The 22,573-nt window shown below is 34.8% G+C and overlaps 1 protein-coding gene across 4 annotated transcripts in view; it reads left to right on the top strand.

Annotated features, from left to right (window-relative positions):
* Nucleotides 1-22,573, top strand: part of LOC115242499 (ryanodine receptor) — a 39,996-nt gene that overhangs the window by 1,248 nt on the left and 16,175 nt on the right. Inside the window, exons 2-30 of one of the 4 annotated variants that reach the window (XM_029818818.1) lie at nucleotides 1,548-1,959; nucleotides 8,500-8,604; nucleotides 8,688-8,786; nucleotides 9,641-9,655; nucleotides 10,340-10,417; nucleotides 10,521-10,596; nucleotides 10,849-10,961; nucleotides 11,143-11,342; nucleotides 11,592-11,774; nucleotides 11,870-12,041; nucleotides 12,233-12,402; nucleotides 12,544-12,668; nucleotides 12,735-13,105; nucleotides 13,276-13,607; nucleotides 13,792-14,900; nucleotides 15,184-15,392; nucleotides 15,874-15,973; nucleotides 18,098-18,296; nucleotides 18,406-18,779; nucleotides 18,973-19,198; nucleotides 19,279-19,308; nucleotides 19,449-19,587; nucleotides 19,729-20,024; nucleotides 20,113-20,646; nucleotides 20,768-21,000; nucleotides 21,234-21,336; nucleotides 21,395-21,565; nucleotides 21,743-21,858; nucleotides 21,946-22,491. In XM_029818818.1, coding sequence (XP_029674678.1) covers nucleotides 1,906-1,959; nucleotides 8,500-8,604; nucleotides 8,688-8,786; nucleotides 9,641-9,655; nucleotides 10,340-10,417; nucleotides 10,521-10,596; nucleotides 10,849-10,961; nucleotides 11,143-11,342; nucleotides 11,592-11,774; nucleotides 11,870-12,041; nucleotides 12,233-12,402; nucleotides 12,544-12,668; nucleotides 12,735-13,105; nucleotides 13,276-13,607; nucleotides 13,792-14,900; nucleotides 15,184-15,392; nucleotides 15,874-15,973; nucleotides 18,098-18,296; nucleotides 18,406-18,779; nucleotides 18,973-19,198; nucleotides 19,279-19,308; nucleotides 19,449-19,587; nucleotides 19,729-20,024; nucleotides 20,113-20,646; nucleotides 20,768-21,000; nucleotides 21,234-21,336; nucleotides 21,395-21,565; nucleotides 21,743-21,858; nucleotides 21,946-22,491 — 6,478 coding nt within the window. In that variant the 5' untranslated portion in view covers nucleotides 1,548-1,905. Of the gene's footprint in view, nucleotides 1-1,547; nucleotides 1,960-8,499; nucleotides 8,605-8,687; nucleotides 8,787-9,640; nucleotides 9,656-10,339; nucleotides 10,418-10,520; nucleotides 10,597-10,848; nucleotides 10,962-11,142; nucleotides 11,343-11,591; nucleotides 11,775-11,869; nucleotides 12,042-12,232; nucleotides 12,403-12,543; nucleotides 12,669-12,734; nucleotides 13,106-13,275; nucleotides 13,608-13,791; nucleotides 14,901-15,183; nucleotides 15,393-15,873; nucleotides 15,974-18,097; nucleotides 18,297-18,405; nucleotides 18,780-18,972; nucleotides 19,199-19,278; nucleotides 19,309-19,448; nucleotides 19,588-19,728; nucleotides 20,025-20,112; nucleotides 20,647-20,767; nucleotides 21,001-21,233; nucleotides 21,337-21,394; nucleotides 21,566-21,742; nucleotides 21,859-21,945; nucleotides 22,492-22,573 lie in introns of those variants that run through there. The other 3 variants (XM_029818821.1, XM_029818820.1, XM_029818819.1) reach the window with 3 other exon arrangements.

Below are 22,573 nucleotides of genomic sequence, written 5' to 3'. Positions count from 1 at the left end.
GTAATGTGTTCTAGTGTTTGTAAAAATAACAATGTATCTCTAATATAAAACGTTTCATTTTTGCATAAATATTTTTAAAAATTATAATTTTGTCATTATTATAATATTTTATTTCGATACATTGATATATCATGACTAAATAATATTTGTAGAAGTAACAGTGAATCATCAACCATGATATAATACGTTCAATATCACGACAAAGGATAAAGATACAAGAAATATTTATAGAATATGTATATATGATTTTATCGACTTTCTATGCAGTTTTTATTTAATTCATCAAGAAACAATTTTATCGAACACGTTGTAAATAATATATTCCTACAAGTGAATATTTATTTGAACATTTTTTTGCGAAAATAGATCATGCTTTTCGAGGATAGATATCCTTAACCTTCGATTAACGCATTAAACGCGGTAATTGCGAGTTTAGTCTTGATAAGCATATGAAGGATATTTCGGTAAATCATCGCGGATACATCTATTTCTGTCGCGTTGCTGGAAATAGATTCTCAGAGAAGGTAAAATCAACCGGGCTTATTTCTGTGTCGATAAATTGCAATGTCGTTGTCAAATTATAATTCTATTGTACATCTACAAAAAAGATTTCAACAAATTTCATGCACTCTCAATACGTAAAATATGAGATATTGTGAAATATATTATAATTTCCTTTTGCTTTTCTTGTCGTGTTGTTTAAATTGCACTATCATTGCAATAACGCATATTAAATAAATGCTATTTATTTGTTGCTATTTATTCATGTTAAAGTATAGATTTAAGATGGTAGCTGTATTAGCTCAGCTTTGTGTTAAGTGTGATTTAGCTTTGTGTCATAACGCTTCATATTCTATACATCGCTTGCGCTCAATGTAATAATATTGATAAGTTTGGATCGATAGTGGTATTTCTTCGTCCATCTCACACAGATTGAAGCAAGAATATCAAGTTGGTCAATTTGTATTTCTCTTACTTGTAGTATTAATGGATTGAATTAGTCACGAATTGTGGGACACTTTTGCTATACTTTCCGAGAGAGAAACCTCATACTCCAAAATACTTCTTAATTTTGTAACTTAAAATTTTAATTAACATGCTTGAAAATTAATAGAGGTAATTTAGAAACGCATAAACACTATATATCTTCCTCCTCCAAATTTAACGAATCTAAATAATATAAAGTCCAGAAATATATATTTTTCTCTTCAGATTTTCTTAAATTAAAAATAAAATAATAAACTATGTAAATCTCTCCTTAAGAAAGATATTGAGAAGACCATTTCAATCTACATGCTCGATAAATTTGATTTATTATTGCACGATACGTTAGTAATGTTTTCATCCTTAAAATCCATAAACTTTCCTGTCTGTCGCATCGTTATCCAGATTCATTCTTCTAAAAAAATAAAGTTATATTCCAACAATAATTCACGATAAGATAGACAGCTACACAACGCGAAAATCGTGTAATACCGTGTAATACAGTCGCGTAAAGGGGGGATTTTGCGTTAACGGAATCTCGAGCATGCGGAATTTGATTAAAGGTGTTGGGCGCGTGCGCGAGGAACGTCGGCGAGCGGTCTGGGTGCCCTCCGACCAGCAGTGGGTGATTGTCGGTGTTCCACGACAGTTTAAGTGCGACATCACATCATTGTCGTCGTGGTCATCATCGTCTTCGTCGGCGAGACAAAGAAGTCAAGAGTTCCGGTAGTGTGTAGTGACAGGAACATGCCGACCATGCGAGACCGTGCATGACCGACCCCTTTAACATTGATAAGGGTGCCTTGGACACCGAGTGAACACGCGAGTTACGAGCGCACACTCGCGTACGCGTACGCACGTACGAACGCGTAGAAGTGAGACAGACAGAGAAGACTCGTCGCGTGGAAGCGCGCCGAAGGGATGGCCGATAGCGAGGGTGGCTCCGAGCAGGACGACGTATCATTCCTTCGTACGGTAAGTTCCACCTTGCTATGGGCGAGCTTATGATTGCGCGACAACAAGAAGCCGATGGTTTCAAAGTTTAAGGGAAACGCTCAGAAAAATCAGAAAGTTCGTATAAATCAATGACGATGTTATCTTGCTATTTTTTGAGATGCCAAGGAAATAGAGTTCGAAAGATTATATTAAAAGATACTGAAAAAATAATTTCGTGACGGGTAAAGTGATTACCATTGAGGGCGAAAAGACAATCGATTTTACGTGAAAAGGAATCACACTGACAACATGCATTCTTCATTGACAATGCGCTTGTATAATTTGTCTTCTTTAAAGCAGCTTATTCTCTCTCTCTCTCTCTCTCTCTACTAGTTAGATAAAACTATTTAAATCTAATATATGGTTGATTAAGGTGTCGATGATATATTAATACTAATGACAATTTTAATATCGACAAAAAATAAATATCTTCATTGATGTTAATAATTCTGCAAAGTTCACGTATATGATAGATACGATGCAAGGTTGTACATTAGTTATCGATAAGTTTGAAAGGAACCGATTGTAAACGTATCCGCAAGCGTGCCCGCGAAAAGCACGCAGAAACAGGGAGGTGGTTCGCCTTCAATGATGTAGTGGTGTTCGTGTGAAAATGAATGAATGCCGATACAGTTGGAACTTTGCTTGCACAAGAAGTGAGTAAACTATAAACTGCACGAACTGTTGTATTATGCATACATTGCAGTGTATATATGTATAATTTCATATCTACGATTTTTTTTCAAAAACATCATAGGAAAAATTTCGAAAAATTTTTGCGATTTCCCTGGAAAATGTTTAACCGTGAAACCTAATAGTTAATATATTATCAAGTTATCTTTTCAAATCAAATTAAAATATAATGCATAGTCAATTTCTCTTTCTCTCTCTCTCTCTGAAAATTGAATAAATTTAAAAAGTATTTGACAATTTAGATTGATGACAGATGCAATTTTAAATGACTTAAATTAAATATCATTTAAAAGCCACTAAAGTCGGTTTCATTTTACGTATAGAGAGTTGTGGCAGCAAAAAACTGTGTGAGATTTTAGCAAAACGTGGAAGCACTTGAGGTTCCTTATAGTCACAACCTTGACCTCGTTTGGTCTACAGGGCTGGCTGTAGCAATCAAGATACAGCCTTTTGTCATCGCGTATGACGTTTGTTATATAATTCGTTCTGATTATATTGTATGTTTAATATTGTATTAATTACAATAATATAGTTTACTGTACCATAAAATTGAGCAAATATCAGAAATATTAATCATAAATGTAAATATTATCTTCTCTAAAAAATAAATTAATTTACATATATTTTATTTTATTTTTAGTGTTTTTTTAAATAATTGCACACTTTATATATTTATTAAAATAATATATATAAAACCAGAATAAAAAATTTGTTACAAATTATATAGTTTCAAAAATATTGAGTTTATCACATAAAACTGTTCATAAATTAAACAGAATCGCGTGTTCTCTAATTTATGACCTTCGTGTCCGTTACAACTATTTCGTCATTTTTTTTCATTCTCATCGAAAACGCGATATACTCAGTGCTTTAAAATGTTAAAGCTATATTATATACCGTAATTTAATAATATGTTGCAAATTGTGTTTTCCGACCTTTTTTTAAGACCTTGGAATAAAATTAGAATCTAAATTCCAAGCGTGTTCCAACGATTTTGATAGCAGAAGCTTACGATATATTTCTTCGCCGTTTTATCAAATGCATTTTTCTAATTTCTCACATTTGTCTCTTTTGTCTTTCACGTTCTATAGATTCTTTCTGAAATCTTTAACAGCAATCAGAAGTTACGTTTCGCTAACAAACACTTCTACGTCTTCTTCGCGTCATTCTCCTGCGCCGTCTTTTTCGTTCTCTCTCTGCCAAAAGTATATACTTCTTTCTTTCTTGCTCGGGCAGGGCGCACCATTCTTTACCAGCCTGTCGAGCGACTTCCGTCACGCGTTTTTCGGGCATCTTAAAATACATCTCGAGATAAAAGATGATAAAAGGATTCTGCGAGAGAATTTTCCGTCTCCTTCTTCTAGAATTGGTCCGGCAGCTACATGTCGATCTTCTTTCGTTCCTTCGTCTGCGACGGTCCGTACGAGCCGCCTCGACATCGTTCTCCTCCATGGGCTCGCCCATCTCTTTACCTGATTCTTCAATATCCATAATGCGTCTGCGAAGGGCCGGTTTATCTCATTGTTTGTTCTATTATATTTTTTTTATTATAAATTATAAGTAAATACTATGATTTTGAAAATGAAAATAATATTTAATCTTCTCACAAAATGCACTTTTAATCTATGTGCATCTAGGACATATTTAGTGCAATATATCGTTGCCAGCAATCGAAGCGAACGGAACATTTTCGATTTACGATTCTTCTTTGAAGTTCGCGATTGACTATTCTTTACGACTAAAAATTTTGCAACTAATAGGATATATGAAACGCACGAAGAAAGAACATTGAACGGCAAGGTTGACTATTCCTTATGAGAATGATTTCGATCATCGCGCGGTCGCGGCTGTCTTCGCGAAATTAAATCGGCTTTCGTGTTCTTGTTAAATCAATGTGGCAAAATCGCGTGCGAAATACATCTCTGCTAGATTCGCGTCGCGATAATATGCCATATGAAATCGGTCGGGCTCGATGCCAGGAAGAGGGTCGTTCGCATTCTTACGTGAGAAACCATATCTGCGCTATTCGACAGACTACTTTTCCTGTGAATGAATTATGTAAGCGAATTCGACGGAAAATCGAGGGCGAGGAATATCGCTCACCTGTCTTCGTAGGACATGCTCCTGTAAATTTTGGGTTTGTCCATCTTCTGCGTTTACAATTTTCACTTGGTAATTTAATTTGGTGTCAAAAAGAAAGGAAAATGTCCCCCGCGGCGAAAACATCTGAAGTTTTACGAGCTTAATTCTCTCACTTCGCACACTCGAGAATAGTCGATGGTGATCCTATCGATTATCGATGTTTCGATATCATTTGTAATATGATTGAGTATCATATATAAAATATATTATTGTTGAAATAAAGCCACGTTGTATAAAGTTTTATTTAAAACTTCATGATTACAAACGTTCCAATGTTAATAAAGAGATGAAGAAATTCTTATAACAATATTTTTCGAACAATTCTTTTAAATAAATTTAATATCATGCTTAATTAATTAGATTTGGCTTGACATATTTTTCGAAGAAGCGTACGATCAAGTAATTCGTTGTACAATTTCATTGATAAAATTTTACGACATGTAGAAATCTATCAAAGCTTTAGATTTTAGATAATATGTTTTCAAAGTTCTTATTTAAAGCTAATCGCTTTTAGTTAATTTTAGAATTCGATATAGCGGCTTCTGTCTGATCAATATGTCTCACGTAGCCGTTTCATCAGTAATACTGCATCGAAAATGATGAATTTATAATTAATATACCGCGACGTGTAACGTGCGTTGGATGCGCCGAGTATCGAACAACAAACGATATAGTATACACACGATACCATGCTGCAACATCCCACCTTTCTAACCCTCTTCCAGCTCAATGATGCTATGAAGCGTGATAAAGTTAATTTTTTTAGCGATATATTTATTAAATATCACTTTACATGTATAGTTGATATTTCTATTAAATTAAGGAAGTAAAGAAATATTAACTTATTTAAGTTATGCGAAAGTTAAAAATTAGGTAGTCAATTAAGTCAAGTTTATAAGAATATTTTCAGTAAATTTTTATGATTAAAAAGATTTTAATTCTGTCAGATATATTTTCCGCGAATACAATGAATCCTTCGCATTGTTGTTCCCTTGCCATTGTTGATCACCTTTCTATTCTATATATCTAAATGAAAGATCTGAAACTTGTAACGTACACGTGTAAAGATATAATGATTTATAGTTATTCGCCAGAGTTTGATAAAATTATATGGATTATCTACTTGTGAAACGAAGTTGTACCTTTGACCTATGACCGACGTATTGTAACTTTGATCATAACTAGATACCGGAAGTATAACCAATGTATTTGATTCATTATCAATGCACATGTCACGCACATTCGTCCGTCAAACGCTCAATTATGTTCCCCGTAATATCTTAATATTTCGTTTATCAGATTGAGCCGAAAAATCATTAATATTTAAAAAATTGCAAAGTAAAATTAAATTATTTTTTTGATGAATATATATAATTATTATATATAAAATAAAAAATTAAAATAATACTTTTAAGAAAATATATAAATAATTATAAAAATGGCTTAGAAAAAAATGCTGATACTTTTAATATAACTGTGCGATTAGGAATTTTTTTCTATTTTTAATTTCTCGCGTAAATTGTAATCGCAAGCTGGAAATTTGATAAATAATAATTTTCCGTATAATGTGTTAATCAAAACCAGGAATTTGTGAAGTAATCCGCCTCAAACACAGATGCATTTTATTAATATCTCGATAAATAAGATTAAGTCTCTTGGCCAAATTTCCAGCGAAAACTTTCGGCGTCTCGCGTGTCTCACAATCAGACGTAAATATACGAGCACATATGGCGAATCGCGTGCTGGCATGGATTCAACGCGAATTTAACCCGGCAGGAAGTTATGTTAATGTGTCCTTTAAGTAAAACATTACTTATGCATCTTTACCCGTTGCATATTAATTTTTTTTCAAACTTAAACAGCGAGATGCATATCACATAAATATGCGTGCGCGTTCACGGTTGCACACCCTATTGCACAATGTAGACTGTATATCCAACGATCGACAATATATGAGTAATATTTTCACTCAAGGGGATAGATACAGAAAGAGAGAGAGAGAAAAAGAATAGGTGTGGTTCTAGTGACACATGTGGGATACGGTTAATATGATCGTGCAAAACAATTTCGTTTACACAGACAGTTTCATCACGATGCAACCAGGACTATCCCATCGATTTCAATTAAACTCTATAATCGAATAATTGCCTTAGCTACATTGTTGTTACATTTCTGATTGCCAATAAACCGAGCTGATTACCGTTGCGATTGAGCAATATTTCAAACGCTAATAATGTTAAATATATTATACATTTTTAATTCTTTTAAAAGATCTGAAATTATCTCTGAGGAATACACACACACATACAATATGTCTTTATATATATATATATTTACAATACAATATATATATATATATATATATGTATATGTATGTATAGTATATCCAACATTTTTTTCATTGAATTATCGCATTCTTTAGGAAAATGTTAAAAAAAAAGAATAAGACACTTAAAAGATCATCGTGGCTGTTGCATTAATTTTCCTTACGTATACGTTAAAACTAAGCTTGGGAATGTTAATCACGGTACAATTTTATCGAGCAATTTATTGCACGTAATTTAAATATATCGATTGAGAAGTGAAATCGTTTAGTCTAGATGATATTATAGTAATAAGAAGATAAAAGCAATCTTCCCATGCGACTTCCAACCTAGTTTCTATAGTTTCTCATAAAAATTTCACGGATGCACATTGTTGACATCACTTGCCCTTTTTCTTTTTCTTTGACATTTCTGTTTAGAGTTGAAGGATACACATGAACATGCGGCATCATTCTTTTCTTGCTAGGTGTAGGTGGATTAAAAAAATAAAACTGTAGCGTGATAAAAGATTAATATTTTTTTAAATTGCAACAGAAAAATTGAGTTTATAGAAACCCAGTTGATATAGACCGAGAGAGAAATTTTCGCATCAAGGGTTAAAATCGAGTGACGCAAATCGAATGACTCACTCGACGAGTTATTGCGAGCGCGCGTTAAATAACGTCGTTGTGAGAAATGCATGTTTTCCGCTCGGCGATGCGACGTGTCCAAAGATTACGAAGTGCCTTCAAAGCCGGTATGCTTGTGTGCCCGATTCTCATGCATTCTTGAGGTCGTCCAAATTGGTTTTGGCACAGTTTTGGCCGGTATTCTGTCGTTTAGTCTGCACCATATTTCGCACGATTTCGCAAAAGTCATTAACATCACGTCATTAACATCTCGTAACGAGAAGCATTTTTTAAAAACGATCGACAGATCGCTGTCCTTCCGACACTTTCATCGATGCTCGTTTCCATATCCACGAAAATTAAATGCAGATAGCTACTTTCGGCGAATATATTATTATCTGCTGCAGATTTCAAAATCTTTTAGTGGTATTGCGCATTATTGCAGCACAGCAAATATCAGTACGATATAATACACGACGAGGCATTTTCGAGAAAAATTCGCGCTGAGTTCTCTTGTCAATCTACACGCGTGAATCAATGTAAATTCCAAGAAAATATAAACTTATGTAAATAATACAAAACAGGAGAATTATAACTAATGTATTATGATTATAAATCATATAAAAAAAAATTAATTTAAAATTTTTTAAATTAATGTTGTCAGTTTAAAGATCGGTTTTCCCGAGTTCTTAAAATAGAACGGATCACTGGTTACATGGAAAATATATAAAGATATCATTTAAAATTTATAGGAGGATATGGTATGTCTGTCCTGTACCGCGACAGGAGAAAGGGTCTGTCTGGCAGCCGAAGGTTTCGGCAATCGACACTGCTTCCTCGAGAATATCGCGGACAAGGTAACGACGACTGCAAATTTTTCTTGCCTCTCATTATGCCATTTTTATTATCTAACAAATTATCTTTTTTTTTTAATTTCTAGAATATACCGCCGGATCTGTCGCAATGCGTGTTCGTGATAGAGCAGGCTCTCTCGGTGAGAGCCTTACAGGAATTAGTCACAGCTGCTGGTTCCGAGACGGTAATGTATACATATGTTCTCTGTCTAATATCTCATACACTCGTATGACTTCAGCTTTGGCAGTAAAATTTCAGGAAATAGCTCTACTTGACGCGTGCCGTAAAAAAAGAAACATTCCCTTATTTTAAAAAGGAGAACTAGACAAACAAGTACACAAATGATAAGGCTCGTGTAATCTGTTGAATTCAACTCATGTAATCCATTAATTACGCGAATAGTGTGTCATCATCTGCCTCGCGATTATAAACTTTTTATATCCTAAATTAATCGTTAAATATCAATTTATTTTATTACGCCTGCATAAGAATGGGCCATAAAACACGTCCTTTGCCATTATGTGTAAAACGTAAAATTCCCGAACATACAAAGACCTAAGAGATGCTTAAAAATTGTCTAAAGAATATTAAGATATCTTATAGACATCTTTTCGCTGTCTTTTAGATCTTCAAATTTGTTCAATTTCTCCGCCGAATAATTTTCGAACAGTTCCTGATACATCGGAATAGCTTCTTTTTGATGCATTAGCACGCACCTTTTTTTGCCACTGCACCCCCTGTGTCCGTATGATTGTGGCATGTGTCCATGTAAAACAATTTCGAATTTACATTTTCGTTCTTTTGGGCATTTTTATCTCCATCTGCGATTTTGTCATCAGAAATATACTAGCATTGTGAAAAACAAATCATCTAAAAATTTAATCGAAACCCACCGTCATCATCGACCATGAAACATCATACGCATATACATTCTATCTTATTTTTTTTTATATCCCCCTTTTTTCTATGCAATCAATCCGTATCGACACTTAATGAAGGAGATTCATTGCCTCTTATGTTTTTTTTTTCTCTTTGCAGCAACAAGACAGTTTAGTAAGTATAATTTACGTCTCTGCGGGGCGCCGTAACGTGTCCGCTCTTGGGTAAAACATTGGTTTGTGTGCTAGAATATCGTAACGATCGAGCTTGAGTGAAGATATGAATCATTTATCTCGCGAAAACGATCTCAATCAATTTTTGAAACATTGAAGATTTTTTATTTAGCATCACATTTAACGATAACAAGGCGTTTGGTTCTGAGCTGCATTTATCTAACATAAAGATCGCATTTAATGCAAATTTAAACTAAAAATAAATAATTTTAATTTTCCAAATTCGACTTGTATCGAACATCCTAATTATCGAAAGGCTGTTTCACCCACCCAATCATTCTAAAAATTTCGATTAACATTAATATTACGTACGTTGAAACTAATAACTGAGATTGCTTGCTTTCATTTGATTGTTTAACATAATTAACCGTCTATGTTAAAATCGTATTCAACAATCTATGCCTCTTGGATACATGCTTCGTAAGCATCGTTTGCATCGTGGCTTAACTCAATAGCAGCAATTATGGCCTCCTCTTATCAGTACGCTTGTAGAAATTGTCTAAGAAACTCTGTTATTTTGCGAAGTATTAAAATCTTGTACCATATATACGTAGAGAAAAATATGATACTATATCGAGTACGAGGGGTTGTATAAGGGCTTTGACCAATCCTTTGATGTTTCCAGGGAAAGGGCACCGGGTCAGGGCACAGGACCTTGTTATACGGTAACGCAATATTGTTGCGACATCTAAACAGCGACATGGTAAATTAGTTTTCTTTATATATTTGCTATTTTATATATATATATATGTATATACATATCAATTTTTAATAGTTGCACAAATATCTGTGTTTATGTATTGTAGTATCTGGCGTGTCTATCTACAAGTTCATCGAACGATAAGCTAGCCTTCGACGTCGGTTTACAAGAACATTCGCACGGTTAGTGCAATGCTTCAATTCTTAATTTAATTCTTAATAAATTTTTAATTATTTTCCTGTAGTGTTAATGTTATTTTTTTTCTATTCTCTGGTATATAACGCATTGCATCGTTGAATAATTACAAATGCAATTAAAACTTTCAACAGGATTAAATTAAAGTTAAAGTTCAAAATTACATTGATAAATTTATCGCAAAATACGAATTGAATATCACACTTCGTTTTGAATTTCATCAAATTTTATTCGTGCAGGTGAAGCGTGTTGGTGGACCGTGCACCCTGCCTCCAAGCAGAGATCCGAGGGTGAGAAAGTGCGTGTGGGTGACGATCTTATTCTGGTATCTGTCGCTACCGAGCGATACTTGGTAAGTTTGACATTTATTAAAATATAACAACATAAAATAAAATAAAATAAAATAAATAGAAATAAAAATAAAGTAGAATATAATATTAATTATGAAAAGTAATAATAATATCTTGAAGAGATAATTTTTTCGTGTGAAAATAAAAAATATATCTTAATAAATATCCTTTTCTTTGTTTCAGCATACGACGAAAGAAAACGATTTATCGGTAGTTAATGCCTCTTTTCACGTAACCCATTGGTCTGTACAACCTTACGGTACCGGTATCAGCAGAATGAAATATGTTGGTTATGTTTTTGGAGGCGATGTATTGCGATTCTTTCATGGTGGTGACGAGTGTTTGACGATACCATCGACTTGGAGTCCAGCACCCAGTCAAAAGTGAGCATAGATTATATCTATTGTGCCTTGATAAGACTAACCAAGTAATTCACATATATAATTTAATGAATAATTAATTAATTAATCATATATAATAAATGATCAAATTAATTAAAAATTAAATATAAAATGATAATTATTTTATATAATTATAGAAGTCTCGTAAAAAAGTAGAATAATTATTATTACTGGAAAATAAAAAAGAGGATAAAAGTAAAGTTGTTTTACAAATGTTTTATCATTTTATAGTCTCGTAATCTACGAAGGCGGTAGCGTAATGAGTCAAGCGAGATCGCTATGGAGATTAGAGCTCGCCAGGACAAAATGGGCAGGTGGCTTTATTAACTGGTTACATCCTATGAGGATCAGACACTTGACGACCGGACGTTATCTCGGCGTAAAGGAGAACAACGAGCTCTATCTAGTCGATAGGTTAATACTTATTTTTAGAAAAAGTTCAAGGGTCATGGCAATTCTTATAGGCTCACAATAATGTTTCTTAAATCTACGATTATTTCTTTCCGAAGGAATGAGGCGACAATCGAAACTTCGACATTCTGTTTGCGGCAGGAAAAGGACGATCAGAAGATTGTTCTTGAAGACAAAGATCTGGAAGTTATCGGATTGCCGATCATTAAATACGGTGATTCTACTGTTATTATGCAACATGCCACCACGTGCCTCTGGGTGTCTTATAAGGTAAATAAGAAAATAAATTATTAAACACAATATAAAATATATTATAAACAATTTCAAGGCAACCAAATTCCGATTAACTTAATTAACTAAAAGCTTCTCTTCAATTCCTGTAAAATATATTTAAAAGTTTAATGAAAGAAAAAGTTGCAACAAATTTTCATGATTTTTACGATTACCTGATATTTCCTTAGTCATACGAGACGAAAAAGAAGGGAGTCGGAAAAGTCGAAGAAAAACAGGCGGTACTCCACGAAGAGGGTAAGATGGACGATGGTTTAGATTTTTCTAGATCTCAAGAAGAAGAATCTCGCACTGCCCGCGTTATCAGAAAATGCAGCAGCTTGTTTACTCAATTTATCACGTGAGTTTTCAGAATTAAAAATATTTTTAAAAATATAGAAAAAAAGAAATAAATATATAATTTATATTAAAATTATCGAAAAATTAAAACCACATATCAAAAAATAAAAAAATCTTATTAAAAATATCGAACATTTTTTAGTGGCCTAGAAACATTGCAAGTGGACAGAAGAGCATCCATGTTTTTTCAAAACGTAAATCTTAATGAGATGGTAATGTGTCTTGAAGACTTGATCAATTACTTTGCTCAACCCGAGGACGACATGGGTAAGAAAATACGTTTTTTTTTTAAATGTTTTTTAAAAACATGTCATTAATGATAGATTTCTCCAGAACACGAAGAAAAGCAGAACAAATTCCGAGCTCTTAGAAACCGTCAAGATCTATTTCAAGAAGAAGGCATATTAAATTTAATTCTCGAAGCTATCGACAAAATTAATGTAATCACTTCACAAGGATTTCTCGTCGCTCTTTCCGGTGACGAGAGTGGCCAAGCCTGGGATCAGATATCTGGATATCTTTACCAATTGTTGGCGGCTATTATCAAGGGTAATCACACCAACTGCGCCCAGTTCGCTAATAGCAATCGTCTCAATTGGTTATTCAGCCGACTGGGCTCACAGGCTTCCAGCGAAGGAACTGGAATGTTGGACGTACTTCATTGCGTCCTGATTGATTCGCCAGAAGCTTTAAACATGATGAGGGTATTGTGTTATTTTTTTATAATATAAATTATTTAGTGAATAATTTTTCTTGTAAAATAAAAAATTTTATAGAATAAAAATTAAATTTGTGTAGTAAATTTATGTCAAGTAAAATTTAATTTATTCTATTTATAAATTTTTTAATCCTAATTTATAAATATTTTTTTCAGGACGAGCATATAAAAGTAATTATTTCTTTACTAGAGAAACACGGCAGAGATCCGAAGGTTTTGGATGTTTTATGTTCATTATGCGTCGGTAACGGCGTTGCAGTGCGTTCTTCGCAGAATAATATTTGCGACTTTCTGTTGCCTGGAAAAAATCTGCTTCTCCAGACGCAACTGGTAGATCATGTGGCCAGTGTTAGACCAAATATATTCGTTGGCAGAGTCGAGGGTTCGGCTCTTTATCAAAAGTGGTATTTCGAAGTAACTGTGGATCATATTGAACAGACGACGCATATGATGCCGCACTTGAGAATCGGATGGGCAAATACCGCTGGGTAAATTAATCTAGAATCTAGAATACCATTTTCAAATACCTATTTATTTTTAGAGTGCTAAAATTAATCGAGCACATTAAATATACTATGTCAATAATAAACATATTATATAGCATTCATTTTTTTTAATAAAATTTTTCGATGTTGAAAAGACCAATAATGTAAATGTCATTTTCGCAAATAGCTACATGCCATATCCCGGTGGTGGCGAGAAGTGGGGCGGAAACGGCGTTGGCGATGACTTGTATTCGTTCGGATTCGACGGCGCTCATCTATGGACCGGTGGCAGGAAGACGCAAGTCGTTCAGAACGTCACGGAGCCTTATATCAGGAAGAGCGACGTAATCGGCTGCGCCTTAGATTTAACGGTGCCGGTGATAACGTTCACTTTCAATGGCAATCGTATCATGGGCTCCTTCCGTAATTTTAATTTAGACGGCATGTTCTTCCCCGCCATTAGCTGTTCGTCTAAACTCTCCTGCAGATTTTTGCTGGGTGGCGATCACGGCAAATTAAAGTACCAGCCGATGGAAGAATTCTCGCCGCTGGTTGAGAGCCTGTTGCCACAGCAGATCCTGTCGTTAGATCCGTGCTTCTATTTCGGCAACATGAACAAGGTGGTTTTAGCAGGACCATGGCTGGTCGAGGACGACACCGCCTTCGTTCCGGGCCCGGTCGATACTTCCATGGTCAACTTGCCCGCCTACGTCGAGCAGATCAGGGATAAACTCGCAGAAAATATCCACGAGATGTGGGCGATGAACAAAATCGAGGCCGGTTGGATTTATGGCGAGATCAGGGACGACTTAAGAAAAATACATCCTTGCATAGTTCAATTCGAACGACTGCCAGCCGCGGAAAAGCGCTACGATACTCAGCTGGCCGTGCAAACTTTGAAGACTATTTTGGCTCTGGGCTATTACATCACAATGGATAAGCCACCGTCTCGAATCAAGACTTTGAGATTGCCAAACGAACCGTTTCTGCAAAGCAGCGGATATAAACCTGCACCACTTGATCTGTCAGCGATCACGTTGACCCCCAAGATGGAAGAGCTCGTTGACCAACTCGCGGAGAACACACATAATCTCTGGGCGAAAGAGAGAATCAGTCAAGGATGGACGTATGGATTAAACGAAGACTCGGAAATGAGAAGAAGTCCTCATTTGGTACCATATCTGAAGGTTGATGAAGCTATCAAAAAAGCTAATCGGGATACGGCCAGTGAAACAGTCAGAACTTTGTTAGTTTATGGATACATGCTTGATCCACCCACTGGAGAACAGCATGAGGGTAAGATTTTATATCACTCTCTTTTAATTACATACTTTAAAAAGATATACCTAATGAAATATTATTTACAATGATATTAATTATTGTTTATAATAATTAATCGCATATATTTGTTTATGTATAATATTATAATATACAATAAATTATTTTATAATTTTCTTTATTTTTTGAAATCAATTGCATATTAAATTAAATCAAGTTACGCTGACTTTTCCGAATATATTTTTTTGAGATTCTAGTGTTAATTACGTATATTAATCTATTTACTTTCTGATATTTGTAGCATTGCTTTTGGAGGCGAGCAGATTACGACAACTATCCTTCAGAACTTACAGGGTCGAGAAGCATTACGCGGTCAGCAGCGGAAAATGGTATTTCGAGTTCGAAGTTCTCACAGCTGGACCGATGCGCGTTGGTTGGGCAAAGGCCGATTGCATGCCGGGAAGTATGCTTGGCAGTGACGAAAATACTTGGGCATTCGACGGTTACAACGTAAGTATCAATGTTTTTTCTTTTTTTATTATCTAACGATTAGAATGACATTTGAATGGAATTTATGAAACGATTTTTTTAGCCCATAATTAAAAAAAAAATCATAATTAGCTATATTTTTATAAAATATATCTTCAATTTTGAATTACAAGTAATGAATAAATAATATAGAAACTTATTGAAGATATTTTTGTATATGGATACTCGTATATCAAAGATATATTAGTAATTTATTATACGGTGTTATTATATTATAGCGACAATCTTTTGTGTAATACTTGAGTTATTGTAGCCACGAAAGGTGAGAACTTTAAAGCTCGTGTTTATTGAATTTCTTTTTAATAAATGAAAATATTGAGCAGGGCTGTGTGCAATCTGTACATAGTAATATCTTATTGCAAAGCGAATGTAATAATAATATAAGCGTTACGTGGCTCGCGAAATATGAAACATGAATAATCCATAAAAACATGAATGTCAGGTGACTAAAGTACACGCTGGCACCCACGAGTCATTTGGTCACAGATACCAAGTGGGCGACATAGTCGGATGTTTCATTGACGTGGCAGACCGAACGATCAGTAAGAGTCCCATCTTCCAAATTAGCTGATCTTTAAAGGCCCCATTATACGTATATACATATTTCTTTTTTGTTCCTGAGTTTTCTCGTCACTACTATTGTCTTTGTCTCGTTCTATATGTTTCTTTCATGTTGACTTGGTTTTATATATCTTGCATCCTTGTGTCCCAAGACAAATGTTAATCGCTGGTGAAATTTCATTCGGCGAGGTGTGGCTTGACTTTTATCGATATCGAGAGAATCCATGAAATTTCCTCGCGATATCTCTTTTTAACTATGCACTATGCCGAAATTTTTCGCACGGATCTACACGACAACGAAATGTGTATAGGGATAAAAGAACAAATATATACAAGATATTCCAGACCCACCACGCGCAAAAGATACAATAGAACATCTCGTTTACTGATCTGTCCAGATCTCCACGAGCGGAAATGTTGAAATGGTAAACATTTTGTTTTAAAGGAGGAAAAAGTATACTCGGGCACGGCCGAAACGTTCGGCAAACAATGGCAGATCGGAGATGTTGTCGGTGTTTTCCTGGATCTAATTGACCGAACGATTAGTAAGACGGAATTTTTAAACGAACGCTTCAGCTGCCATTTCAAGCTATATACATATAATTTGATCTCTAGTAATAGATTACTGGATACAGACATTGTGATTTTCAACACTGTTTCTTTGCATAATGATTTTATTTTTAATATTGACAAAATAGAGACTGATTATATAAATATATTGTATAGAATACAACATATGTACAATGCATAACATATGTAATACATATAACATGTATACAAAAAATAAAATGGACAATTTTATCATCTGTTACAAAATTAAAATAATATTTAACGCGCAGAATACACGACTATATTACAACTTTAGAATTATGAAATATCGGGATGAACATTTATCAAGCAAAATTTCGCGCCGCGCACTTTAGAGGAGAACTTTCATTTTGCTTAAGCTTTCACAAAAAGAAAACTCCGTTGCGACAAACAAAAGGAGTGATCATGCATTTTTTGCACGGAGAATATTTCATCTCGCCACATCATCATTTTAACATGTTGGAGTTAACCGAAGAACCAGAGATAATCCTGGTTTCTATCATTATTAATAATATCACGCTTTCGATCGATCGAAAATCATGTCTCTGGCCCAATGTCTTTTCCGGTATCCAGTATTCTACTCAGTGTTTATACTGTCGACGAAACACAACAGTGCTTCCATAACTCATATCTACTAATCACTAACACCAGGGTGTGACCCCAAATTTTATATCGATCATATCACGTGCATTCTAAACAGAAATTCTCGTATACAATATCAATACAATAAAATTTTTTGCAAAACTTTACACACATTGAATCAATATTGAAGACAAAATATCGAAGAAAATATCCCAGATTAAATCGATATATATATATTTTCCTGTTTATAAGAAATGTTAATAATTTTTATTTTTTTATCTCGACCATATATTTATATTTTGTTTTTTTTTTTAATCGTAAGATTTATCTTAAAGAGAGTGCATTGTCTGTGTGTAATAATATTACACATATTTGTGGTTTTCATTTCACCCCTTTCAAGTAACGTCGCTTGCATGCATATTCTATTTGAAATTATGTTAATGTGTGGATCGTGTGAATAAAAATAAGATAAATCTCTCAATTCCAAACATATATAAATGAATATTTTAATATCTTTATCCATCTTTTCGCGCAAAGCAATAGATAAAATCTTATATAATAAAAATCTTTGTTAGATTTGATTCATATGATCCATTTTAGCATCTGCTTTGCCATAATCGTATATAACACATCTTATTTCTAATTAGTCCTTAAAAATTTTTATTTGGCGAAACCGTAAATTTGCGTTTTACTTAAATGTCACAAATTATAATGATTATTTATTAATTAGTTGCTTGCCATTGAATTATGTTGTTTTTCAATAAGCCGAAACGAATGTTTGACATTTCAACAAGATCGAATAAATAGAATTGTTCGTTAGTAAGTTATTTTAAACGTTTTTCTATATTACATTATATGTTTTATTGTCCGTTCGCTTCGACTTTCTTCAATACTTGATACAAATGCATCGTGGTACAAATTTGTGAATTACTCAGGCTTCTCCTTGAATGGAGAATTGCTGATGGATGCACTCGGTGGCGAAACTTCTTTCGCCGATGTGCAAGGCGATTCTTTCGTGCCCGCATTCACTCTTGGCGTCGGACAAAAGGCAAGATTAACATTCGGCCAGGATGTAAATACTTTAAAGTTTTTCACTACCTGCGGTTTACAAGAGGGCTACGAACCGTTCTGCGTGTAAGTAATATTAATTTATAACATATTTTTGTAATATATGCGGAAAATAATAGAAAATCAATGTATCCATTGATATCCACGTTTATAAATGTTCATTTTTATATCGTAGAAATATGAATCGTCTAGTCACATATTGGTATACGAAAGATCAACCCATCTTCGAGAACACCGACGATATGGCCGATACGCGAATCGACGTGGCTAGAATACCAGCTGGTTCTGACACGCCACCGTGTTTAAAAATCTCTCACAATACGTTCGAAACTATGGAAAAGGCTAACTGGGAATTTCTCAGATTATCGCTGCCTGTGATTTGTCAATCCAACTTTGTAACGGAGGGTGAGAAATTACGAAGGTGGCAGGAAATCAAAATGCGACAAAATAGACTTTTAGCCGAGCAGGTCGAACAAGCACAACAAGCTGCACCGTCGGGTCATTTGGAGCAAATCATGAAATCTGGCTTCAGTATGAGCGATATCAAAGGTAATGATCTAAAAAGTGTCAATTTGAAATATAAGTTTTGTCACGTTTTGCGATAGATAAATTAATAATGTTGATAATAAAACAAAATAAAATTTTGTTCACGTGTTGTATAATTTTAAGAAAATTTGTATAAATAAAATTATTTAATTTAATTAGAATATATGTAATTGTATACATAAATAATGTTGAATAGGTCTGCAAAGAAATTACTCAGAGGATGTAGCCGAGGCAGATGAAATGCTGAAAGAATCGCCGCTTCCTATGCAAAGAGGCAAACCTGCTCGGCCGCCTAGGAAAGGTTCTCTTTATGGATCGCGTACTTTAGACAACATGGTCAGCGAAGCTGAAATGAATGGATATGGCGAGATGAACGGTGACATAAAAGACGAGAAGAAGAAACGTGGTCGTTCACCTTTTCGGTAAGCATGAATTATTAATAACCATTGTCTTTAATAAATGTTGCAAAAGAGAAATTGACTTCGATACTTGACTTTGTTAGCAAGCTTAGCAAAGAAATGGAAGATGTACCGTAAGTTGAAGTACTTTTCTCAGCGTTTATAAAATGTAAAGTTATTATTAAGAAAATAATATTTGATTTAGTATTTTGATATTTATTTAGATATAATTATTAATTTTTTATTTAATGGATTTGATTTTTATCGCGTGCAGGTTTTTCTCGCGCAAAGCGAAATCTCCGGATGCAAAATCGAAAACACCTGAGCCACAAGTTCGTTCGGATGTTTCTGATAAAAGTACGAGAACAGTCGGAAGTAAAAGTGCCAAAACTCCTCAAATTCGTGTTTCAACCGTAAGTATATATGCATTATAGCTAACCGAAAAAAAAAATATTTAAAAATATTTTCTAATGTAGACGAATTTATATATATAAATATATATCAATTTTAAAAACGTCAATAATTATAAAATTTTGTAAAATCTTTCTTCGTAGACGGACTTGAAAGTAGTGCCGCCTCAAATCCCGGAACGTAATGTCCCCAAGGCAATGTCTGTGTTAACCGGAACCGGCGTCGAAGCGATCGGCAATGAAATCTTTGATGCTGAATGTATGAAACTAATGAATGAGTATTTCTACGGCGTTAGGATATTCCCTGGTCAGGATCCCCCTCACGTTTATATTGGCTGGGTTACTTCGCAGTATCATTTACATACAAAAGACTTCAATTTGTCTCGCGTGAGAAAATCGTCCGTTGCCATCATGGATGAGTACGACCGTCTCGTAGAGCAGTACGTTTTATAACTTTTTTGTATAATTTTGATAAAAAATAATTCTAAAAGAAGTGTTGGCTAAAAAGTAATATTGTAAACGTGATAGAGTCGACAGACAAAGCTGTTACATGGTTCGAGCGGACGAATTGTACAACGAAGTCACACAGGATGCGTCCGGCAAAGGTGCATCTCAAGGTATGTTTGTCGGATGTTTCGTCGACACCGCCACAGGCTGGGTGTCTTACACCTGCGAAGGCAAGGAAACGAGTCATAAGTTTAAGATGGAGCCGGACACGAAATTGTTTCCGGCGATCTTTGTCGAGGCCACTAGCAAAGAGATCCTGCAGATCGAACTCGGCAGGACCTCGACGACACTTCCGCTCTCAGCCGCGGTGCTGCAGAATTCCGAACGACATGTAATACCGCAATTCCCGCCCAGACTAAAGGTGCAATGCTTGAAACCACACCAATGGGCCAGAGTGCCGAATCAGTCACTTCAAGTACATGCCTTGAAGCTGTCCGACATCAGAGGCTGGTCGATGCTGTGCGAAGATGCTATCTCGATGCTGGCTCTTCATATACCCGAAGAGGACAGATGTATCGATATTCTGGAGCTTATCGAAATGGATAAGCTGCTCAGGTAAAACTTTGACAAGAAATTTGGAAAACAAAAAGTTTGAAAATTATTTTTTTCTTTTTATCTAAATTTTTTAATTTGATAAAATAATTTTTCTTTCTCTTTCTTTTTCTCTCTTGCATAGTTTCCACGCGCATACATTGACGTTGTATGCAGCTCTGTGCTATCAGTCTAATTACCGAGCGGCGCATGCTTTGTGCCAACATGTTGACCAGAAACAATTATTGTACGCGATACGAGCCGAATATATGTCTGGACCCCTGCGACAAGGATTTTACGATTTACTTATTGCCTTGCATCTCGAATCTCACGCGACAACGATGGAAGTATGCAAGAACGAATACATAATTCCGCTTGGTAAGAACTTATTTTTAAATCGAAAAAATTGAAAATATGTAAAGAAAAGTTACAAATTAAAATCAACTTAAAATATTCTTTGTAGGCTTATATTTAATTTCTATATTTTTGCGCTGTTATATCGACCGTATTCTTGATTTCCTTAATTAAAAATGTAATTAAACAATTTTGTATTGTTTCTGTCAAAATATCCATGTTTGTTATTATGTAACAATTATTTGTGTATTGCATAGGTCAAGAACTGAAGGATTTATACGAAAACTCCGAGATGAGACATAGTCTTCGATATCTCGAGACCGAATCCATTCGGCCACAAATGAAGATGACAGAGATTAGGTAAGTAAAACTTTTTACTAAGTAGATGTGAGACCCCTACTAATCAACCGCCATCAAGGAATGTTCCTTCTAGTGATCAAGCAATTGAGAACATAAAGATGCTGTACAGCCCGCATTTTCCGCTCGATGTCGTGCGAGATTACGTGATGATGGCGCTTAACGAGGCTGTCGAAGTTAATCAAGTGCACAACCGAGATCCGATTGGAGGCAGCAACGAGAATCTTTTTTTGTATGTAAGATAATAAGTTTAGCCGCTCTCTGCTGCAACTGCTGCAACTTTAAGGCGGAAAACAAAATATGCAAATTTCTCTACTACTTTTTTAAACAGGAATTTTTAATCTTCTGCTTATCGCTTACGGCGTTTTACTAATCATAAATGTTATTTCATATGATTTCGACGTTACAGACCTCTTCTGAAGCTGGTAGATAGATTACTTTTGGTAGGCATGTTGAGGAACGAGGATATAATCAAGTTGCTCATTATGATAAATCCTGAAACTTGGGACCCAACTTTCGATAAAGGCAAGCCGATTAAAAAAGTAACGTTCAACTATTAAATGTTAATAGATAAAAAACATAATTTGATACGATATTATTAAACTGTTGTAGAAGGTAAAGATGAGCACAAGAAAGGATTATTACATATGAAAATGGCCGAGGGAGCGAAACTACAAATGTGTTATCTACTTCATCATTTAAACGATATTCAGTTGCGCCATCGTGTCGAATCTATTATCTCCTTCGCCTTTGATTTTGTCGGAGAATTGCAGGCAGATCAGTTACGACGTTACATCGATATCAAGCAATCGGATTTACCATCAGCAGTCGCTGCCAAGAAGACTAGAGAATATAGGTGTCCTCCGCGCGAACAGATGAACGCCATTTTGAGCTTCAAAAATTTAGACTCTGAGGAAGATCCGGAGAATTGCCCCTGTGGCGAGGATCTCATTGTGAAGATGAATGAATTCCACAGTGAGCTGATGTCCTACGTGTCTTTGACTGCTCTTCAAGAAGCAGCCAATGCCGCCAACGAGCCAGTTGAAGAAGTTCAAAAACCTGGTGCCATGAAACGCCTCTTCAACTTCATCAACGCCGTCAAAGAGTTCGAGGAAGAACCTAAAGTTGAACCCAAACCCGAGAAAAAGACTCCCGAAGGTAAGCTCTTTGATTGACTTTTATCTCATAATTTTAACAAAGAAATATTGTAAAATATTAATAAAGAAAAAATATTAGTAAA

The sequence above is a fragment of the Formica exsecta genome, unplaced genomic scaffold (assembly GCF_003651465.1).
Source record: "Formica exsecta isolate Colony F162 unplaced genomic scaffold, ASM365146v1 scaffold60, whole genome shotgun sequence".
Lineage (NCBI taxonomy): Eukaryota > Metazoa > Arthropoda > Insecta > Hymenoptera > Formicidae > Formica > Formica exsecta.
Note: the sequence above shows the minus strand (reverse complement) of the source record. Positions and strands in the feature narration are given on the sequence as shown.